Here is an 18,877-nt window from a genome sequence, read left to right as displayed (position 1 = left end):
TAACTTCATAAATTAGGAAAATTCAATTGAGACTGGAGTTACATTATCATTTGGCTGTCTTCAGTTGGTACAATATGGACTTTTGCACCACTTTCTACAAATTATGGAATTCTGTGTTACTTCTTAGATTTAACTTTTTAGTCTAGCCTCTCTATACCAAAAAAACATGATCTTGGTTTTGCCATAATTGGCTACCTGCAGGCATGAACAGGAAATAAGACTATTTAATTTTGTTTTCCAGTGTTGACTTGCAGTACCAGCTTTTTTTGGTACAAGTTTTAACTTTTATTTATTTTTCACATAATTATTTTAGTTGTAGATGTAAGAAGGCTTATGAGGCAGAGTTGTCTGTATTGAACGAACTTGCTTGTTCCTGTTCCCAGGAACTGCTGGCTCTTGTCTCTCACTGAAGCACCTTCATTATGCAGCCCTGAGGAAAAAGAGCTGCATGACTTGAGATCTTGAAATGTCAGGTTCATGCCTCATTTTTCATAGCAGCTTTGTATTTTCCCCTCATCTCTTTGGGCAATGGTACAAAAGCAGGGCAGGGAACTTGGCCTTCAATCTCACACATGCATTCTCGCAGATGATACTTCTTGGGCCCGAAGGTTGCTGGATGTGATAGTTTTTCCCTTTCTCTTTCTTCTTTTGCAAGCATTTCTCTGGAAAAGAGATCTGTTTGTTACTATCAGAGGTCTGACTTGCAATATTTCCTCTCCCTTCCCTGGACCCAGGTTATCAGAAAGATGGATTTACAGTTCCTACCTCGTGGACTTTACCTTGCTTGTGTCAGTTTTATCCAGGAAAAGTAGTATTTCCTTCTGTATTCCACAAAAGATTGTAATATGTATGCTAGATGATATATTAGCTTATTGCATGCTACTTACTTGCTTTTCCCCAGGATTTTTTTAATGTGCTCTGTTATCTCTTTGTTGGTTTTATCTTCCACGTCAACCAAAACTTGTTCGCCACTGTCTGTCAAGAAAAATTCATAACAGTGTATCAAATGATACCACTTCCTCCTACATGCCATTTAGAGAGACTTTAAATGCACAGGAATGATCTACTTCCCTCCTGCGGTTAAGGTGTAATGTAGTATTTTAAATGGAAAAGCAAAATCTCCATGAGGGTGAGTCTAGGGGAGCTGCTAACGGCTGAAGCTCTTTTCCGATCAAGCAGCTTTTCCCCGCAGCAGCCGAGGCGGGGCCGAGTGAGAGCGGCACAAGCGCGGCGCTGCCCACGCTGCCGGCGCGACCCGGCCGCTCTCCGCGGCTCCCGCGACCTACCCAGGTAGAACCGGAGGAAGGGCGAGGGAGTCATGTTCCTGAACAGCATGATCTGCACCCAGGGGTTCTTGTACTGGATCTGGGGGATGTTGAAAAACACGAACTTTCTGTAAAGAAAGAGAAAAGCACACAAGGGCTGGCCCATTGTCGCTGTGGAGGGCGCGGCCCGCGCAAGCCCTGGTGTCATTGCAGGGGCAGCCCGCGCTCCCCGCACTCACCTTGCGCCTTCGCTCAGCTCTCCCGCCGTGTTGTAGTTCACGGTCATCACCTTCACCGAGCTCTTGAACACGACGTCGCCCTGGCTGAGGTACTGCAGGGTCCGGCGCACCGGGAAGCGGCCCTTCATCGGCATCGCGGCGGCGGCCGGAAGGGGCGGCAGCGCTCCCGCGCGCCCCCTGGCGGAGGCTGCGGCGCCCCGCCCGTCCCGTCCCCGGCCGTGCGGCGGAGGGCGCGCGCGCTGTGGCCGGGCCCGGCGGCGCGAGGGGCCCCGGGAGGCGCGCGAGGCCCCGTGAGGCGCGAGGGGCCCCGGGAGGCGCGAGGGGCCCCGGGAGGCGCGCGGGGCCCCGGGAGGCCGTGAGGGGCCCCGGGAGGCGCGAGGGGCCCCGGGAGGCCGTGAGGGGCCCCGAGCCTTGGAGCGACAGCCTTGGGGCTACCCGGAGCTCATCTGTTCAGCATGAATTAAAACCTTAGGAAAAGCCCTCTCTCCTCCTAGAGAAGCTCCTTGGAGTCAGAAGGTTAACGGGATTTCTTTTCTATACCAGGCCCGGTTAAGTCTCTCGTGAGATAATCACTGGTGAAGGCAAAATGCTCTTTCTCCCTAAAAGATAGTAAATTATGTATTTGGCTTAGACAGCTCCTGTTCAAGAGAACCTTAAATAGACTTCAAAGTAAAACTCAAGAATGCAGTTATATTTGTAATTCACTTTAATGGTAGAAACCTCATTTAGCTACTAGTATTAACCGCAACAATATAATATCACAACTGCATTTAATAAAATGCATAACCTAAATCATGCACTGCAATACTCTATATACAAACACAACAATGCAAATTCCTCTTTGCAACTGAAGACGTTATTTGGATATAAAATTTAGTTTAAAAAAAGAACATGCTATTTTTAAATGCTATCACACACAACAATACTGATTTCACAAAAGAAGCTGTGAGAAATTAAAAACTTTTGCAGTTTTTAAAATAAACAATAGTTTTCCAAATTACAAAGAATAGAGACTTCCAGAAAATATCCCAAGGGACTAAAAGTAAATGCTTCCTTTTATAAAAATTTGCTGTTTTTTAGGAGCTCAGCACTCCCTTGTATGCCAATACAGATACAACTGTGCAGTTTTCAGTTAGGAAACTATGAACACTGGCTTCCAGTGTAGAGTACTGATTAATTATTAAAAATACTCCAACATTTGATCTTGATTCCATATATGGAAAATTTAACACATACAGTCTATAAGTAAAATGTTTTCTTCTTAAAGACTGTGCTTTTTTGTTTTAAATTTATTCAATCCTACTTTAACCCACCTACTTTAATCATGAAAATATTGTAAAATGGACCTGTGTTGTATTATTGCAGAGCCTTTATTGCCATTAAATTTGAGCACATTTTGTCCTTCAGAATACAAACAATTCAAATGTGGATATAACTGAACTTTGCCTATTTTTTTTCCGAATTCACAGTTGAGTTTTTAAACAGAATCAATCCTGCATTTGTGCCCCAGTTGGCTTCCTGAACATTAAAACTGTTTCTGCAGTACAGTGACTTTCATAGACTTTCAGGTTTCTGTTCACCTTTAAAGAGGAAAGCGAGTGTTCAAACACCACCAGTTGTCCAGACACCAATGAAGGAACATCTGTCATAGAAATTCCTGACATTAATTTACATATTTTTCCTGCTGAAAATCGTAGAAATAAGGTTTTGAAATGCTACAGGTTTATTCCTATATTTGAAATAAAAGCTTACAAATGCTCACTAACCAATACACCAAGAAAGAGAACATTCTCAGCATTTTCCATAGCAAACTTTACAAACTTTCCTCAGACTTGTGGTTCACTTTAAGCATGCACAAATTTCATGTTATTTTGATTAGTGTCTTATTATTGGATTAAACATACACAAGTCTTTGGCACAATGAGCACAAAAGGTGGAAATAAATGCCCAGAAAATTCTATTTCACTTTTTTAATGACAAACAAGACTTGCTGAACTGCTCTGCATGGTCTGTGAAATGCTTTTTTAAAAAATCCACAGTTAACAGATTTACTTTATGGAAGGCTTCCTTTTTAACTTCATCAAAAGGGAAGACGAACAAGCTTTGATAATGTAAATGTTCAAGTCCTCATTATGAATAAGAAATTGTGTTACTCCACATCTCATTTCCCAACTGTGTGTCCAGGTCCCACATGGACAGTGGGTCAGTCACAGGCAGTGCAGGAGCTGCACAGATTGCAGACCCAGGAGAGGACAGAATGTGGAAAGGGACATTAGTCTGACAACTAAATTAAACCAGCTGTGTTCAGTTTAGGCTGGAAGATAAAAATAAAAACTTTGGAAAGTGAATATACAATTGAAATGCATTGTGAAAATCGTGAAGATGTCTCGATGCTTGCTAAGAAATAAACTACCTGCAATGTCCCTACTATTTAATTACCATTGCACCAGAGCTGCTGTTTCACTGACCAGAGCACACAGTCTCTAACTCACAGGCTGGTTTCATGAGATCACTATGACAATATGACTATTGATTTCTTAACCAGCATCCGTTACCTCCTGTTCTGTGTGCTGCAGTTCAGTGATAAATGGCAACTTGGTTTACTTTCAGTTAGCCACAGATGAAGACTTAAAACCAAAAAATCAGTTTCTTACCAAGCTTCACTAAAAAAACAACTTTACAAAAGTATCTCAGGAGGGCTGGAAGAGAATGAATATATAATGAGCAGGGAAGCATTTTCTATGACTATAGTTATTTATTCATTATTTTAAAAAGGAATTATATGCTCAATTAACTATTGACTGGCAGACCTCTATAGGTCAAATGAGAAAAGGTACAGAGAGTAATGTAAAAGCCAGAAAATTAAAGGAATATATTTGTCAGTTCTGAACAGCAAATCGTGAACTCAGACTGGTTTAGAAAAAAGGTGCAAAGCTCTGAAATTTGTGAGGATTCACCAAATTAGGAAGCTCTGGATTAGCAAATGAATAAAAAACTTTAGCACATAGAATAGATGAGTAATGGCTCCATATCTGTACATATATACATACACTACACATTTCCTATACACTGTACAGAATATATTTAGACAGAGAGGTATAAACATATACATTCATACACACATACATACAGCTATGTACATATGCATCAGCTGCTTGAGTGAGTTCTAGAACTGAACATGCAGAAATGCACAATGGTGGGAGGCACAAAATAGACACGTACAACTCTTTCAAAGCCCTTAAAAAGAAAGGCAGGAATTTCACAATAATAAGCTATTTTCAAAGCATTCATGTAACTCAGAGGACTGAACAGATGGTGGCCATTAATGGAACATTACAACAGTTTTACCTGTAATGAACTTAGCATGACTTCACAATAAAAAACATCTAAACTTCAGATGCTTAAACTTAGAGTATCTAAACTTTACAAATAATTTTACTTTAACATGTAACACCAGTATAAATAATGTCCTAATTTTTTTTTCACAAATAACTTCCCATATGTTGATAACAGTGATTGCAGCTGAAGCAGGGTTGAAGCATTACCTAAAAAGAAGGGCTAATGGCATCAAACAATAAGCCTGAACTTAATTCAGGAGTACTTACTGTTAAAATGACTCAGCAGCTTTAGAATTAAAAGGTGCAAAAAGTAAATGCTTTCATTCTCTCTCCTTTGCCATCCCCTCTTGGTAATTTTTCATATAAAGCTGTTTCTAAACTAATTTCCTGTCATTCAAGATCCAGTAGATGCTGGCAATTTGTCCTTCCTCTGCCCCTCACTTTCCTCTCTAGGGTGGCCATGCCCTCATTTCGCTGATCCCTCCTGGATGTTTGGAGGTGTTAGGACTGCACACCGTTGTGTGCTGTTGTCAGCTGGCCCATGCTTATCACCAAAGGCAACTACTGCAAAAGCTCTTCTGTTGCTGTATGGCCAGTGTGGGAAACCCTGGGAACAGGTGGGAATCTGCCTGTGTTTTCTGGCATTTATTCTTTTCCTCTTATGGACAAGAGTAGGTGAAAAAAAACCCCAACATCCCCTGGTTTTGCACTATTAAGAGTAACAGGGAAGGAAGAGAGAGATCTCAAATAGAAAATCAACATTTTTGTCCTTTCCAGCATGGTATCATCCAGTAGATGTGTGCTGGTACACCTGTGTGTTTGACTGACCTGCCAGTTCTACTTCTTCAAACAGAGCCCTGACTGGTGCTGTTAGTGCAGGAAGCTGCTTTGTCACTGCTTGAGCAGTACCCTCAGCCCATTCATTTTCAGTTCTGTCTTCCTGGTTAAACTGTATTCCTGAAACCCTTTGCTAGTCATGCTATTTGGTGCTATTTTTTTAAAATTGTCTTTTACTAAATAAACAACAGGTAATCAAGAAGGAATCCTAACTACTGTCTAAACTTTAATGGGCAGGAAAATCTACTGACACCTGCAGTATCCTGAATGAAATAATTCAGGAATCTGTGAGTCCTGTGTACTATACAGAACAATTAAAAAAAAAAAACCAACCAAAAAACACACAAGTGTTTTACAGTCTCTGCCAAAGGAGAAACAAGAGTCAGGAAACTGATTTCACCAGGGAGCTTCAGCCCTGACTTGGTTTCTCTGTGGCAGCCTCAGAATGTTCCCTTTGCCAAAGGGAACTGTAATGGCCATGCAGAGCTGCTGGATTCTGCACAAAGACCTGGAACCAGAGCTCCTCACCAGAGGCATCGTGGCTGTCTGGGGCGCCATGGGCTTCAGAAGATGGTGAAATGAGACTTGGCAAATGACACCAACTAGTCAGTGGAGAGCAACAATAGTTTCTTGCCATGGTGTGCTCTGAAAACTAAGCCTTCTTAATGATCTAACATTTTAAGGCAGCTAAAAGAAAGCCTTGCATGACTTCTTAGAAGGATCTCTCCTTGGAGATAATTTTTTCCTCTTCTACCAGTTTCATGCCAGAGGAACTCCACAGACACCAAAAGCATTGCAGACAATTTATAAGCAACGTAAATAGGCTGAAAAAGATTACTTTTGCGCATGGTATTAGTTCTGACTCTACAGTCCAATGTAAGTAAATAAAAGGAAGAAAAGAGTATACCTTCCTACATTTGTCAAAAATGCAATTAAAATCATTATGACAAAGCTAGTCCCAAATGCTTTTTATCTACAAGACGGAAATCCAGTTCCTTTGCAAAAGAGTTGAAAAACAAATGAAGCACAGTGGACATTACTGCCTCATTATCATTCCCTGCATTGCCTCATTATCATGCCCTAGTCTCAGTCAGCACAGAATTCTAACATTTGTCTGACTGAATTGTGACCAGTGTACGCATTTGCTCAGCTTCAGAAAAATCTAATCAGATAATTTATTACTGTATTTCTGCCAAGTTAAAATATTTTCATTTGAAGAGCAGCAGAAATAGAACCTCAAAACTTCTGAAGAGAATAATTTTTGGCACTAAGTAGAGCTTCAGTGAGATGATCTTTTCCTAGAATCACTTTGTGACTGTGATAGTTAGACTACAAGTTCTTGTGAAAACAAGTTTGGCATTTAAATTTCACCTTTATGAAAACAAGCTATTTCTATATTTAAGACTCAAAAAATAGTTCTTCAATAATTGTTTCAATATTAAAAAACTCTCCTGTCCCATATTCATAAGGAAAAGTTTGCACTTTCAAAGGAGAAAAAAACCAAAATTAATTTAACAGTAAAGCTACTAGGATTAGCCCATTACCATCTTCCAGTCACTGCAGGAGGGATGGAACAAACCTCAGAAATTCCAAGAACTTTGTCAGTGTTGCAATATTATTTTCTGCAGAGACGGTGCAAAGCTTGCTTGATTGTGCAGCTGCACTTTATGCATCACAGGATCCTACTGCCACTGAGAGAGATTGTTATGGGGAGAAATGGACCAATGGGAACCATGTGAAGTTCAAAGAGGGGAAGCACAAAGTCCTTTTCCTGGGTAGGAAACAGCCCAGGCACGCACATAAGTTCAAATTTCTACAATCCAAAATGTTAGTCTTGGAATCAAAATAGTGTATAGTTAGAAAGAGTACTTTTTGTAAATGGCATCAGAACCAAGTAACTTGGTTCTGACCTCTGCAAGCCAGCAAATCATGTTAATGATGCTACACAGAGAGGGACTTTATAGCTTTTAGGTGGTAATATCCAAATCTTAAGGATGGAACTGCTTCATTTCATCTATTAAATGCATGCACAACTGTGGATTGCATGGTTTCTACTTAGTTTACAAAAATTAATATTTTATTCCTAATAAGCTATCTAATAACTATTTGCAGAGTAAGTAACTAGCAGGGTTTGAGCAACGATATAATTATGTGGCCTTGCATTTGTGGGGAGGGAAGTTTATTTGTAAACAGAGCTGCATGATATTTATTTGTTTCTATTTACATATGTAATGCAAGGCACACATTTTACATTTTATTTCGTGTGATCGCTTTGTTCCCAAAAAACTATAATGCCTTTCTTTCCTGAATTGTTATGATCTCAAGTAATAAAATTACAAACAAATTTTCACACAGGAAATGGGGCACTTTTACTTGAAAAACTGGAAGTTGAAATGATGTTTGTCAAGAAAAAGCTAGCTGGTGTGTATTGAGATTTAAAACCAAATATTCCAATGGCTAGTTTTTGTGCTAAGGACTATGTAATTTACCATTAAAATGCTTTCTTCTCTGCTTAAATAATTTTTATTAAATTCTGAAAGCAAATTAAGTTCTGCAATTCTTTCGGCAATTTAAAAAAATCAAAACAGTTCAGTGCATTCTTCTTGTAGAACAATGACATAATCCAGTAAAATGTTAAATTTTAACAAAAGCAGCCACTACTTTTTCCAAGGTAGCTACTGTTTCTAATTAATCATCTTTAATTTTTAAGTTACATACCCTTAACATAAGGACTGTGCAGCAGAAGCGCTGACACAATCCCACAGAAGTTACAATCCCACTACAATCAAATGGTTGGTACTAAAAGCTGAAGTCCAGCTGACTTCACATGTAGAGAGCAGACTTTCCATCGCATGAACAATGACAATTTCATTTGCTATAGCAAAAGCTGAGACAGATACTAGTGGAGTATCTCTGCATGGATACTGGACTCTATTATACCCTTCTGAGACAAGAAGATTCTGAATGTGCTAAAAATAGTAACTATAGAAGACTTTAATGCATCCAGAAGCTAAAGTTAAATAGTCTTTTGTGTCACAGTAAGTGCTACAAATACCAGCCTCCGAACAAGCATGAAGTATACAAGTTCTTTTTGTTACTTTAGAAGCCTCATCTAAAGCTGCTTAAGGTCTTTTGGCTACAATTCAGACTCTGAAAAGTCACAAACATCAACCTAGTTTCTAAACTGATGTTTCTAAATAAATATCAATAACAGAAGAAAAACCAAAGTGCTGAACTTACCCTTAGATAAGTTTTGTCACATAAATCTACTAAAGTAAGAATGCCTCTAACAGACGAATAATTAAAATAATTAATGCATCTAATGTGCCAGGATCAGATGAAGGTATTAATTGTCATGACTTTAAAAAAAAAAATCTTTGATTTTAAAATACCGAGCAGCCAAATAATAAATTATACTAAAATGAAACCTATGCTAGCAGCTAATGGCCAGTACTACTAGCAAACACGTTGATGGCCCATCACTCGAGACGAGTGGGGGGCCTACTAATTAAAAAGTAGTTCATTTTATACCTCTATGGTGCATCAGTCATCAACTGCAATTGTACATGAGTGAGAGTAAATCCTAACTATATTTTGGTTTCAAAGTGAGTGACAGGAAAGTCGAGAACACTGCAAAACTGGGAGTGCTCCGTGAGGGATGGGAGGGAGAAATAAAGTGAGAGAGCTTTGTAATAAACTCTTGCTGACAACCAGAGGTTCTACACATTTCAGGTCTTAAATTGTACCTGTGGCTACATTATGAGGGTGTTCAGAGTACAGAGAGGAGGAGTAAATTTGAAGCACACAAAGAGCATACTCAAAGAGCATCACACAGCTCTATTTGAAAATTACTGCTCTTCCAGTTAATGACTGATTTTCCCCAAAGTCAAAAGGCTGCTTCTTAGAATAACATTTGTCATGATTGTGTTTGTCTGAATAAACACTTTAAGGAGCCTGCATATTTAATCATTATTGTGGCAAACACTTTTTTTCTCTAGTGTGGGGAATTCCTGTAGCACATAATAGTCACTATGACTGCACTGTACCGTGTATTACAACTGCACTAATTTAACAGATATATTTTTATATAATGTGGATATCTGATTTAAGAATCCACATTAATATTTCATGCATAACATAACAGCAAGTGACTTTTTGTAGATTAAATGATTGTCTCCTTTAGCATTCTACATTTTTACAAAAATCACTAGCATTTTACTAAGGACATATGCATTTTTTTCATTTTCCATACTCATAAGCAGGATATTGATGATGCTGTTGCTCTGACAAGAAGTGATTACAAAGTGCTAGTATTATACCCTGGCATTTGCTAGACATTCATTCCAAGGATATTTTTAAATATATACATACTGTTCTTTTTACTTTTAAAGTAATTTTATTACTACTCTGATATTATAAAACTCTTTAACCACTGATAGTTTCTAAATACAAAGCATGTGAAAAGTATGTTCAGTAATCTATGGCCTTTTAAATGAAAGGCATCCAAAATATTCCTTGTGGAAGGAAAGGTCCTATAGTAGGTCTTTTAATAGCTGCTTTAAATTTTGTCAACATCAGAAAAAAAGACGAGAAGAAATCTGTCAGGAAACTGATAACAAATTGGAATAATCTGCACATACCAAAACACTACTCTTTTAACTTCGTAATTATATGGGTTTTGTGAAAATTACTTCAATCCCTCAAATTCTGTTGTTCCCTCTATGCAGACGTGCCAGTTATTTGACCATTATATTCTGCTGTTTCCATTTTGAGAATGTAGGGGATTATGCTGTCAATGGGAACATTTCCAATGAGACCTGTGAAAAACAGTTCCTCAGTGATGCTAGAGCTCATCAGCCTAAGTGCTGGCAGGCGAACTAGGATCCGGGCTAGCCTGAAAAAGAAGTTCAGTGGATTATAAATACATGTAAGACCAGTTTAAGATACTCTATGGCTAAAGAGCTGGATCTGCTTTTATTATTACCATAATTCATGAATAGGTGTAAAGAGGCAATTAAAGCTAATTTGGTTACACCACAAAAAGAATGGTTGCTGTTCTATCCTGCAAGCAAAATGAAAGCCAAGTAGCTTTGGAGTTTTCCAATGAAAGGGACATGTTAATGCCCTTTGTAGACAGAACACGTATGTACAAACACACAATTTTCTTGGCCTGCTTTTGAAATTCCCAGCTCTGGACAAACAATGCTGAGACTAATATTTATGTTAATCAATGTATGAACATTTGCACAATTTTAAGAGTACAATGCTTAATTAAAATTTCAGCCATAAACAGCATAGTCCTCAGTTGCCTAACAATTTCATGCCAGATGAGATAGCAGGAAGGGGACTGGATGTATATAAACAGAAAAAAAGAGAATTGGCTTCTAATGAGAGAAGGAACTTGGGGGAATATACTGTTAAGCTTAAATATTCCCAAATTGCTCTGGTGTTTTATTTACCAGGATGTTAACAGATATCCAATACAATGAAGTGACTGAATTGAAATGCTAGACTTCCTATTAATATGAAATTTAGGACAGTGATGAAAGCATTTTGCTGCCATTCATATGGCAGATGTGCATTACAAATGCTAAAACAAATAAATTTTCTGAACCAGAACCATGTAATAGCAAACCTCAGATAGCACTGACCACAGGTGCTCTGGAAATGCTTGAATATTTATGGAGAAAATATCTATGGTCCATTCTGCTAATATACCATATCTTGTAAACTTCAGGGCAAAAAGATTCAAACTATGCTGTTGTTTTTATAAAAATTGTAACACTTGTTCCCTATCTCAATTTCTACCAGCATTCATTTGCTCAGAAATAATCAGATTTGTTCTCTAAACTTGTCTATGTGTGAGCATGGAGATAGAGACACTATTAGTTAAAATACAAGGGAATGTAACTCTGATTTTCTTCCCTGAGACGCTATTATGAGAAGTAAGTATATGGAAAAAATTTTATATTTAGTTTTATGGTAGATATTCAGCTCTCACTAATCAAACCAGAAGGCCTCAATTGCACATGGAAGAATGTGGGATTTGAGGATATGTCTGAGGCAGAGAACCCTATTTTCATTGGACCACAATGTTAATTCTGCAAGATCAGTGCAGAAACAGAGATGGGAGACGCTCTCTTTTTCAGACAGGTTTTTTCTTCTTTTTAGTTACTCCACCCTCATACAGTGCTTAAGTGTATGGGATTTCTTCTTTATATGAGGATGCCTTTCACAGTAAAAAAGAACATGTTCTAGTATATCTTGCAGACAGAGGTGTGAAGTTCCCTGACAGTGCAGAGAATCATTGTGTTGATGAATTTTGAGTTTTGATGGAGATTGATAGAAAATATAGTAATTGTTTCTAGCACATAACAAACAGAATAGTTGAGAAGTGAAAAAAACAAGCTAGATAATTTCAGAGAAGTCCTTGGAAATTAAAAAAAAACAAAACAAAACAACAAAACCAAACCCAGAGGAGAAAATAAGTAGGATGTGGGAATTTCTTATAAACAGAAGTTTGAGAAATGGTTATTGTACCTTGGTATATGTATAATTGTTTTTCCAAGGGCTATAATTGACAGTTTTAATATTTTTCTGCATATGCAATTTAAAAACATTTCAAGGATGATAATCACCTTTTAGTTGTCAAAGAGACTTTAAAATAATAACTTGAAAAAAGAAGCAGTGTGAATTAGCCAGTTGGTGCAGTTATCCCCCAAACTTCTAAAAAAATAAGTCTGTTTACTTTTCTAAACACGACTATAAGAGTCTCAAAAAAACCCCTCAAAAACCAAGAAAGTACTAATAAATTTAATTTACATGGAGGAAGCCAGACAGGTATTCTTGTTTCTACGTATCTTTAAACAAACCTGCTTGCTTTTATGAATTAGGTTTTAGTTCTTTGTCATCAACAGTCAGAAAAAAAACCCCAAACCCCAGATGTCAAAAACATCAATGACATTATTTTGTACTTCTGTTAGCTACAGCCCACAACATTACTTTGGGTACTTTAGAAATAAATACCTATAAGTATCTTCTGGGTAGGTTTTTTGTACATAGTCCTGCAATTCCATCTGTGCCTTCTCCTGGAATTTTTCTATTTGGGTTGAACTGGTCAGACCAGGGTGATCTAAAGAAACAAAACATTTCTGTATGTCGATTGTTTCCCTATACATTGTGAAATAAATGTATTTATAAGACTCTCACGTTTAATTTCAATGAAATATTTCTCTGGTATTGTGATGTTTAACATACTAGCTGTATAAAGGTAAACATTTCCTTCCTGGCTTCAGAATTAGCTTGTTCACTTTTCTCTGTAGAGCTGTGTGTATCCATAAGAAAGTGGACAAAGATTAAGCCTGTATGTGTGTACCAGGCAATGACACAGAATTTGTTTTTAACTTTGCCTGTTTAAATGTAAACATGTTCGCCTCTGTGGTTTGTTCTAACTAGGCTGGCTAAGCAGTATCTAGGGTTATTTTCTTGATAGATCAATGTCTTAATCTTCTCAAGTCTGTCTCTTGTTTTAATTCCAGCTGGCTCAGTTCATCACAGCCATGTGATCAGAGCAAAAAAAAGCAAATCCACAAAATACCACCTCTCTCAGTATGCTGAAATATCTTCACTCTTGCATCCAAACTGCTTGTCCCTTGAAATAGGAAAGAGCTACCTAGAGTTTGGATAGTTTCTTGCTTTTCCAACTCAAATAAAACCATAATAAACCTAACTCTAATGGGACAATCTCCCCCAAAAAAATTCAAAAGAACATTTCAGGACACCAGTATCTTCTAATTAAGTTTTATTACAAATAGAAAAATAGTTATCAATGCAAAAAAACCCAAGCAAACACACCAATAACAATATATCCTTTTACTTTGTATTCTATTAAATACAAAGTGGTAAATGCCTTTGAATTAAAATAAATGCATTTCTGAGCAAAACTTTACCTTTTACTCAGCCTGTCAGCAGTTTTAGATTAACCTTTGTGTGTCCTTGAAACATTTGCCATCTTTGCTGAAAAGAGTGCCACTTCCAGTTTCTTTATCATTCCAGAAAATCTCAAGTGTTTTCTTCACGTAAATTTTCATATTTCAGAAACACTTGACTCTGCTTTAGCTATCTTCTGTCACTTTTTAGTAACAAATGGAAGACAGCCTATTTACATTCAGGTTTTGAGATCTGGTGGAAGTTTCATATAAAATAGGTATTTCTGCTCATATTTCAGCTATTCCTCTTATAAGTATATTAAAAATACTAAAATTGAAGCAAATTTCTTTTTGTCACTCAGAAAAGTTCTTCTAATTTCTTCTAATCTCTCTCACCATTTACCTCACTAATATTGCTAGCACACATTCCAGATAATCTAATACTCAAATTTTCAGCTGAAGGTAACTTGAGAATCTAATCTTCTAGGATGGATGTACAGGAAACACCTGACAGATTGGAACTGTAAATAACATGGATACGTTGCTCTGAAGTTATTTTAAGACACATATTATGATAATCATTATGAAACAATAATTTTATCTGCAACTTAACAGATGAGTCTTATCTCAAGACATTAGTCTCATTTAAAAATGCTAAAGAATTTACATATTCGGGCTTATTCTTTAAAAAGATATGGTTACTAAAATCCTTACCAGGGCTAAAAAGGACTATAGCTTTAAGGTATGCATATTCATATCCATCAATATCAAGCTTGGCCATGCTGTTACAGAACTCCTGAAGTTTCCAGATGTGTTCCATGACTTGCTTTATTCTGTCGCCAGAAAGTTTATCTACAAAAAGATATTGCTTACTATTTCATCTGAGCTCAAGCATTTCTAATATATTAACAAATAAAGTTTTATAAACCAAGTCAAGTGATATTTGCAAGGCTTTTGCTGTCTTAGAACCACTTAACATGTAAGAATGGCCTGAATTATTATGAAAATTAAAGTTAAAATTTATAAAGTCTGAGTCAGACTCAGAGCTAGCAAACAGAATGTTAAGAACATTCTAGCAACAGAATGTTATCCTGTTGCCTGGATAGCTTAATCTGCCACACCAAACTTTTTCTAGTGATGTACTGTTCTGAGCAGAGATTCTGAAATGATGCTGCATTATTCTACAAATGGCTAGTGTGATTCTGGGAATGAACAGAAGCACAAAGCAAATGCTAACGTGCAACCCTAATTTTAAATTCAAATATTGTTGAATTAGCCTTCACAAAAGTGAATGCAAGAACAGTAATGACAGTGCTACTTTTTCCTCTATCTGTACTTCTAGGAGTGAACTTTTCATTAGCTATGGTAAATAGACTTTTTCCCATCTGACAGGGTAAATTCACTGAAATACACATACAGAGTCTTCCATCATTTGAAAGATCACATTCTTTATACTGGGTTCATAATCTATGTTAAGATTTAAATTAAAATAATGTATTTTATTTATGGATCTGTTACAAGTGAGTGGTATTAGCTGCTAACCTAGGAAGGGAGAGATTTCTTTTTTGGTAAATAGAAATCGTTATATTGGACTGCATATCTACAAATTAGTCAAGGAATAACAACATTAGAGAATACATTAAGACTTTTTTTAATATATAATTGCTATTATCAATCTTCAAAATACATTAATCCTTACTGTATTACAGTAGTATCCAAAACCATTATACATGCAAGAATATGCTTGTTGTGATAACTGGCAAATGCTGTGTTTTTACACCGCAAAGAGGAGAAGGAAAGTTCCTGAAGGAAAAAGTATGGTGTGGTTTGGAAGAGGATATCACTATTCTAAGAGGAAAAAAAGATACATCTGGATGGGAAGAAAACTCTCTGAGCACATCCAAGGAGTATTTTAGGATGTACTGTCCTTCTCTGTAATATCAGTCTGGCATAGAAGATCCCCTTGCCTCTATGGATACTTCTATCCCAGAGACGTCTCTGTAAGGACAGTGCAACAATTTTGTAAATCACCAGGGGAAAGATAATTATGCAAGATAAAGCTTCACCTTCTCCTGGTTCCTGGTGAACAATTCTGCCACTGATAGGGAAACACCTTGTGAGCAACGTTATCCAAACATCCCCGTCTTGTTAGCAGTACTGGTAACATACCTTCTTGTATGCTGTTCTGGAGGTGGTTGACAATCGCTCCCAGGATAGTGGACAGACTCATCACCTGTGCACACTGTGCCAGCCCTAAGGTAAACAGTTCGTTCCAGCAGGCACGCACAAGGCTCGTATTGCAGTCCTGCCTATAAATAGCAGAAAATCAAACAACACTAGGTAGTTTGCATATCAGCTTGGTATTGCTCTATGTATAATTATGTTATGTATAACAACTTATAATAAGGATTAATCTATTGCAAAACTTTTTGGTAACAAGCATATATTAGCATATTACAAGTACTTCAAGAAACAAAAAGAAATTATAGACTGTGGGAAACCATTTTGGATTATCTGTGAAATGGTGCTCATCAATTCTTTAGTAAGGTATCAAAAGCAAGCATTTAATTTCTACAAATTAATGCTTGCTTTTGATTTGGCTTTAATTTCTGTAACCATAGTAACATCAGATATTGTAGTTACCCTCCCTTTTGCCATCTTCTATTTTATTCTTCAAAATAGGGAATATTGCATAGTCTTCACATAGTTTAAAATATTAATTAAAAATTAAAAAAAATTGTAACTAAAAAGTTCAAAATAGCTGGGAAGCATTCAGATCAGTGCTTAAATTCATTCAAAAGCAAACCATTCAAACGGAGTATGTCCATTTACCCAAGAGCTTGAAACGCAGGTATGGACCTAGCCCAGTGCATAGAGAGGAAAAGGAGTCGTGATGCTGACTCACAGATGTAGTGCACATTAAGGTACTCTGGCATCGGACTGGGCATTGTCAGCTGCAAAAAATAAAAGTACAGTACAAGACATATAGTTCAGTCATAAACTAGTTTTTATCACTGGTGAAATAACCGGCAAAAACATTCAAACTACTCTCGTAGTCCATCACAATCAACACTGTGACAAGAAGTTGTCAAAGGAAAATTGTACTAAATAACTCGTTACTACTGGCAAGGAATGCAAATTAGGAATATGAGACAAGAAATTATGTAGGAGCTCATACATCTTAAGCATTAGCTTGTTTAGTAAGACATTTGAAGAAGCATCTACCTTAAATGTGACATGTGTATCTGTAAGTAGGGGTCCTTCCACTTCAATAATTGGTGTTGACTGATCTCTACTGATTACATGAATATTCCCTCCTCCTGTAGGATCCATCCCATCTGCCAAGTTATGAGCTGTTGTACCATCTGTGGTATTAAGTGCTTTAGCCAAAGTATCAAATGCCCTAAAAAATAAAAAATAAGTAAACAATGAAAGAGTGCTTCCTTAGATCTTAAAAAATTCATAGTGCTCAAATTAAATGCTGTAAAATATTTCCACTTAGAGGCAACATATTTTAGGAACTCTTTACGATGACACAAGGTCAGACATTTCATTACAATTTGGTCCCTCTGTATTCTTTGGGCATTAACAAAACAAATAGATGTGCCCACATATTGCTGGTAAAAGGGAATCCTTTTACCAGCAATCATCCCCTATAAGGGAATGATTTCATACTGTAAATCCTGCTCTGATAGTTTTATCCTAGTATTTGTACTAGTAAAGGGGCCTTGTGCTGTGCTGGTTGTGGCTGGGATAGAGTTAATTTTCTTCACTGTAGCTAGTATGGGGCTGTATTTTGGATTTGTACTGAAAACAATGTTGATATAGAGATGTTTTTGTTATGCACAGCAGTGCTTGCACAGTGTAAAGGCCTTTTCTGCTTCTTGTCCTCACTTCAGTGAGGAAGCTGGGCATGCATAAGAAATTTGGAGGTGACACATCCAGGACAGCTGACCTCAACTGATACAAGGATTATTCCATACTTTGTGATTTCACACGTATATAAATAAGGGAAGAGAAAGAGGAAGTGGGGGGATCTTTGAAGTGATAGCATTTGTCTTTGGAAGTAACTGTTACACATGCTGGAGCCCTGCTGTCCTGGAGGTTGCTGAACACCTGACTGCCCATGGAAGGTAGGGAATGAATTCTTTTACTTTGCTTGTGTGTGTGGCTTTTGCTTCACCTATTAAACTGTGTTTGTCTCAACCCACAAGTTTTCTCACTTTTGCCCTTCTGATTCTCTTCCCAGCATCACTGGACTGAGGCAGCAGGTGTCTGCTGGGCATAAACCTCAACAGTCCTCTTGCACTTAGCATTCACTATTCCCCCATCTCACAGATTCGGTGAGGATTACAGACCAGATGTATTCTGAAGAATGAAGTCCCTGTCATTGTCCCCATCCTTGATCTCCAGCTTTTTGTAACAGTGGAGAACAGTGTGGTTTTCTTCTAGATAATATGCCAGAATTTTCCTTCCCTTAAGATGAAGTATGGGCAGGCACTCCTGATGTCCCAGTGTACATAGAGCCTTAAAAGCCTTATGACAGTAACACAAGAGAGACCGGTCCCTGGTCTTCTTTATACTCAAGCTGTTGCTGGATCATTACCCAAACAGTTCACTGTAAATTCCCTTTGGATTAACAGAGCTTAAATGTAAAGAAGAATTTTGTGTTCCAATTTCATACCAGTGGACATTATTATGGTATAGTGCTTCTTTGCCATTTTTTTGTGAAGATGTTTTTTTGGGAGAGATATTTTTATAAATTTTTTTTTTCTGCTTTAAAGAAGGAGTAAGAGGTTGACATAAGCTGACACTGCAGTGTCAAGTATTTTAAAATATTAATTCACTTCACTTGAAGAGTTCAAATGAAAGACTTAGCAGCCTTAATTAACAGAAATAAAGGAGCATTTTCCTTCTCTGGGTACAGTATCTTGTTTTTCTCGTGTGTGGAACTATCCATTATATTTCCTTTAAAGCCAGCCAGCCAGATGGACATTAATTAATGTCCTCCTTGTTCTCGCGCGCTCGCTCTCTCCCCACAGAGAGGTGTTTTCCAGTCAGTGTAGTGTATTTGTTTACTGTCAAGGGCTTTTCTGTGTAAATAATTTTCCTTATACATTTTGTTATTAATGTTGTTGCTATTACTGTTTCATTTTGCTGTTACTGTTTGTTTGCTAGTCTCATGCTGTTTCCAGTAAATTGTTCCTATTTCAACCTGTGATCTGTGCCTTTTGTGCCTCTGACTGGAGATGGAAGGAGAGCAAGTAGCA

General features: G+C 37.5%; 2 protein-coding genes across 7 annotated transcripts in view; both read right to left on the bottom strand.

Annotated features, from left to right (window-relative positions):
• Positions 1-208: 208 nt before the first annotated feature.
• Positions 209-1,684, bottom strand: MRPS25 (mitochondrial ribosomal protein S25). The gene is made up of 4 exons (XM_038149314.1): positions 1,505-1,684; positions 1,287-1,393; positions 888-975; positions 209-662 (listed from the first exon to the last, which is right to left on the bottom strand). The coding sequence occupies exons 1-4, from the start codon at positions 1,636-1,638 to the stop codon at positions 476-478; spliced, it is 516 nt and encodes a 171-aa protein (XP_038005242.1). The 5' UTR covers positions 1,639-1,684; the 3' UTR covers positions 209-475.
• Positions 1,685-2,197: 513 nt separating this feature from the next.
• The window catches only part of NR2C2 (nuclear receptor subfamily 2 group C member 2), a 36,665-nt gene continuing 19,985 nt past the window's right edge, over positions 2,198-18,877 (bottom strand). For all 6 annotated transcript variants that reach the window (XM_038149078.1, XM_038149079.1, XM_038149076.1 and 3 more), the window contains 6 exons: positions 16,833-17,010; positions 16,440-16,561; positions 15,777-15,916; positions 14,322-14,459; positions 12,706-12,811; positions 2,198-10,573 (listed from right to left, as the gene is read on the bottom strand). In XM_038149078.1, coding sequence (XP_038005006.1) covers positions 10,399-10,573; positions 12,706-12,811; positions 14,322-14,459; positions 15,777-15,916; positions 16,440-16,561; positions 16,833-17,010 — 859 coding nt within the window. In that variant the 3' untranslated portion in view covers positions 2,198-10,398. The remainder of the gene's footprint in view (positions 10,574-12,705; positions 12,812-14,321; positions 14,460-15,776; positions 15,917-16,439; positions 16,562-16,832; positions 17,011-18,877) is intronic.

The sequence above is a fragment of the Motacilla alba genome, chromosome 12, assembly GCF_015832195.1.
Source record: "Motacilla alba alba isolate MOTALB_02 chromosome 12, Motacilla_alba_V1.0_pri, whole genome shotgun sequence".
Taxonomy (NCBI): Eukaryota; Metazoa; Chordata; class Aves; order Passeriformes; family Motacillidae; genus Motacilla; species Motacilla alba.
The sequence above is the reverse complement of the archived record's forward strand: the minus strand, read 5'-3'. Positions and strand labels throughout refer to the sequence as shown.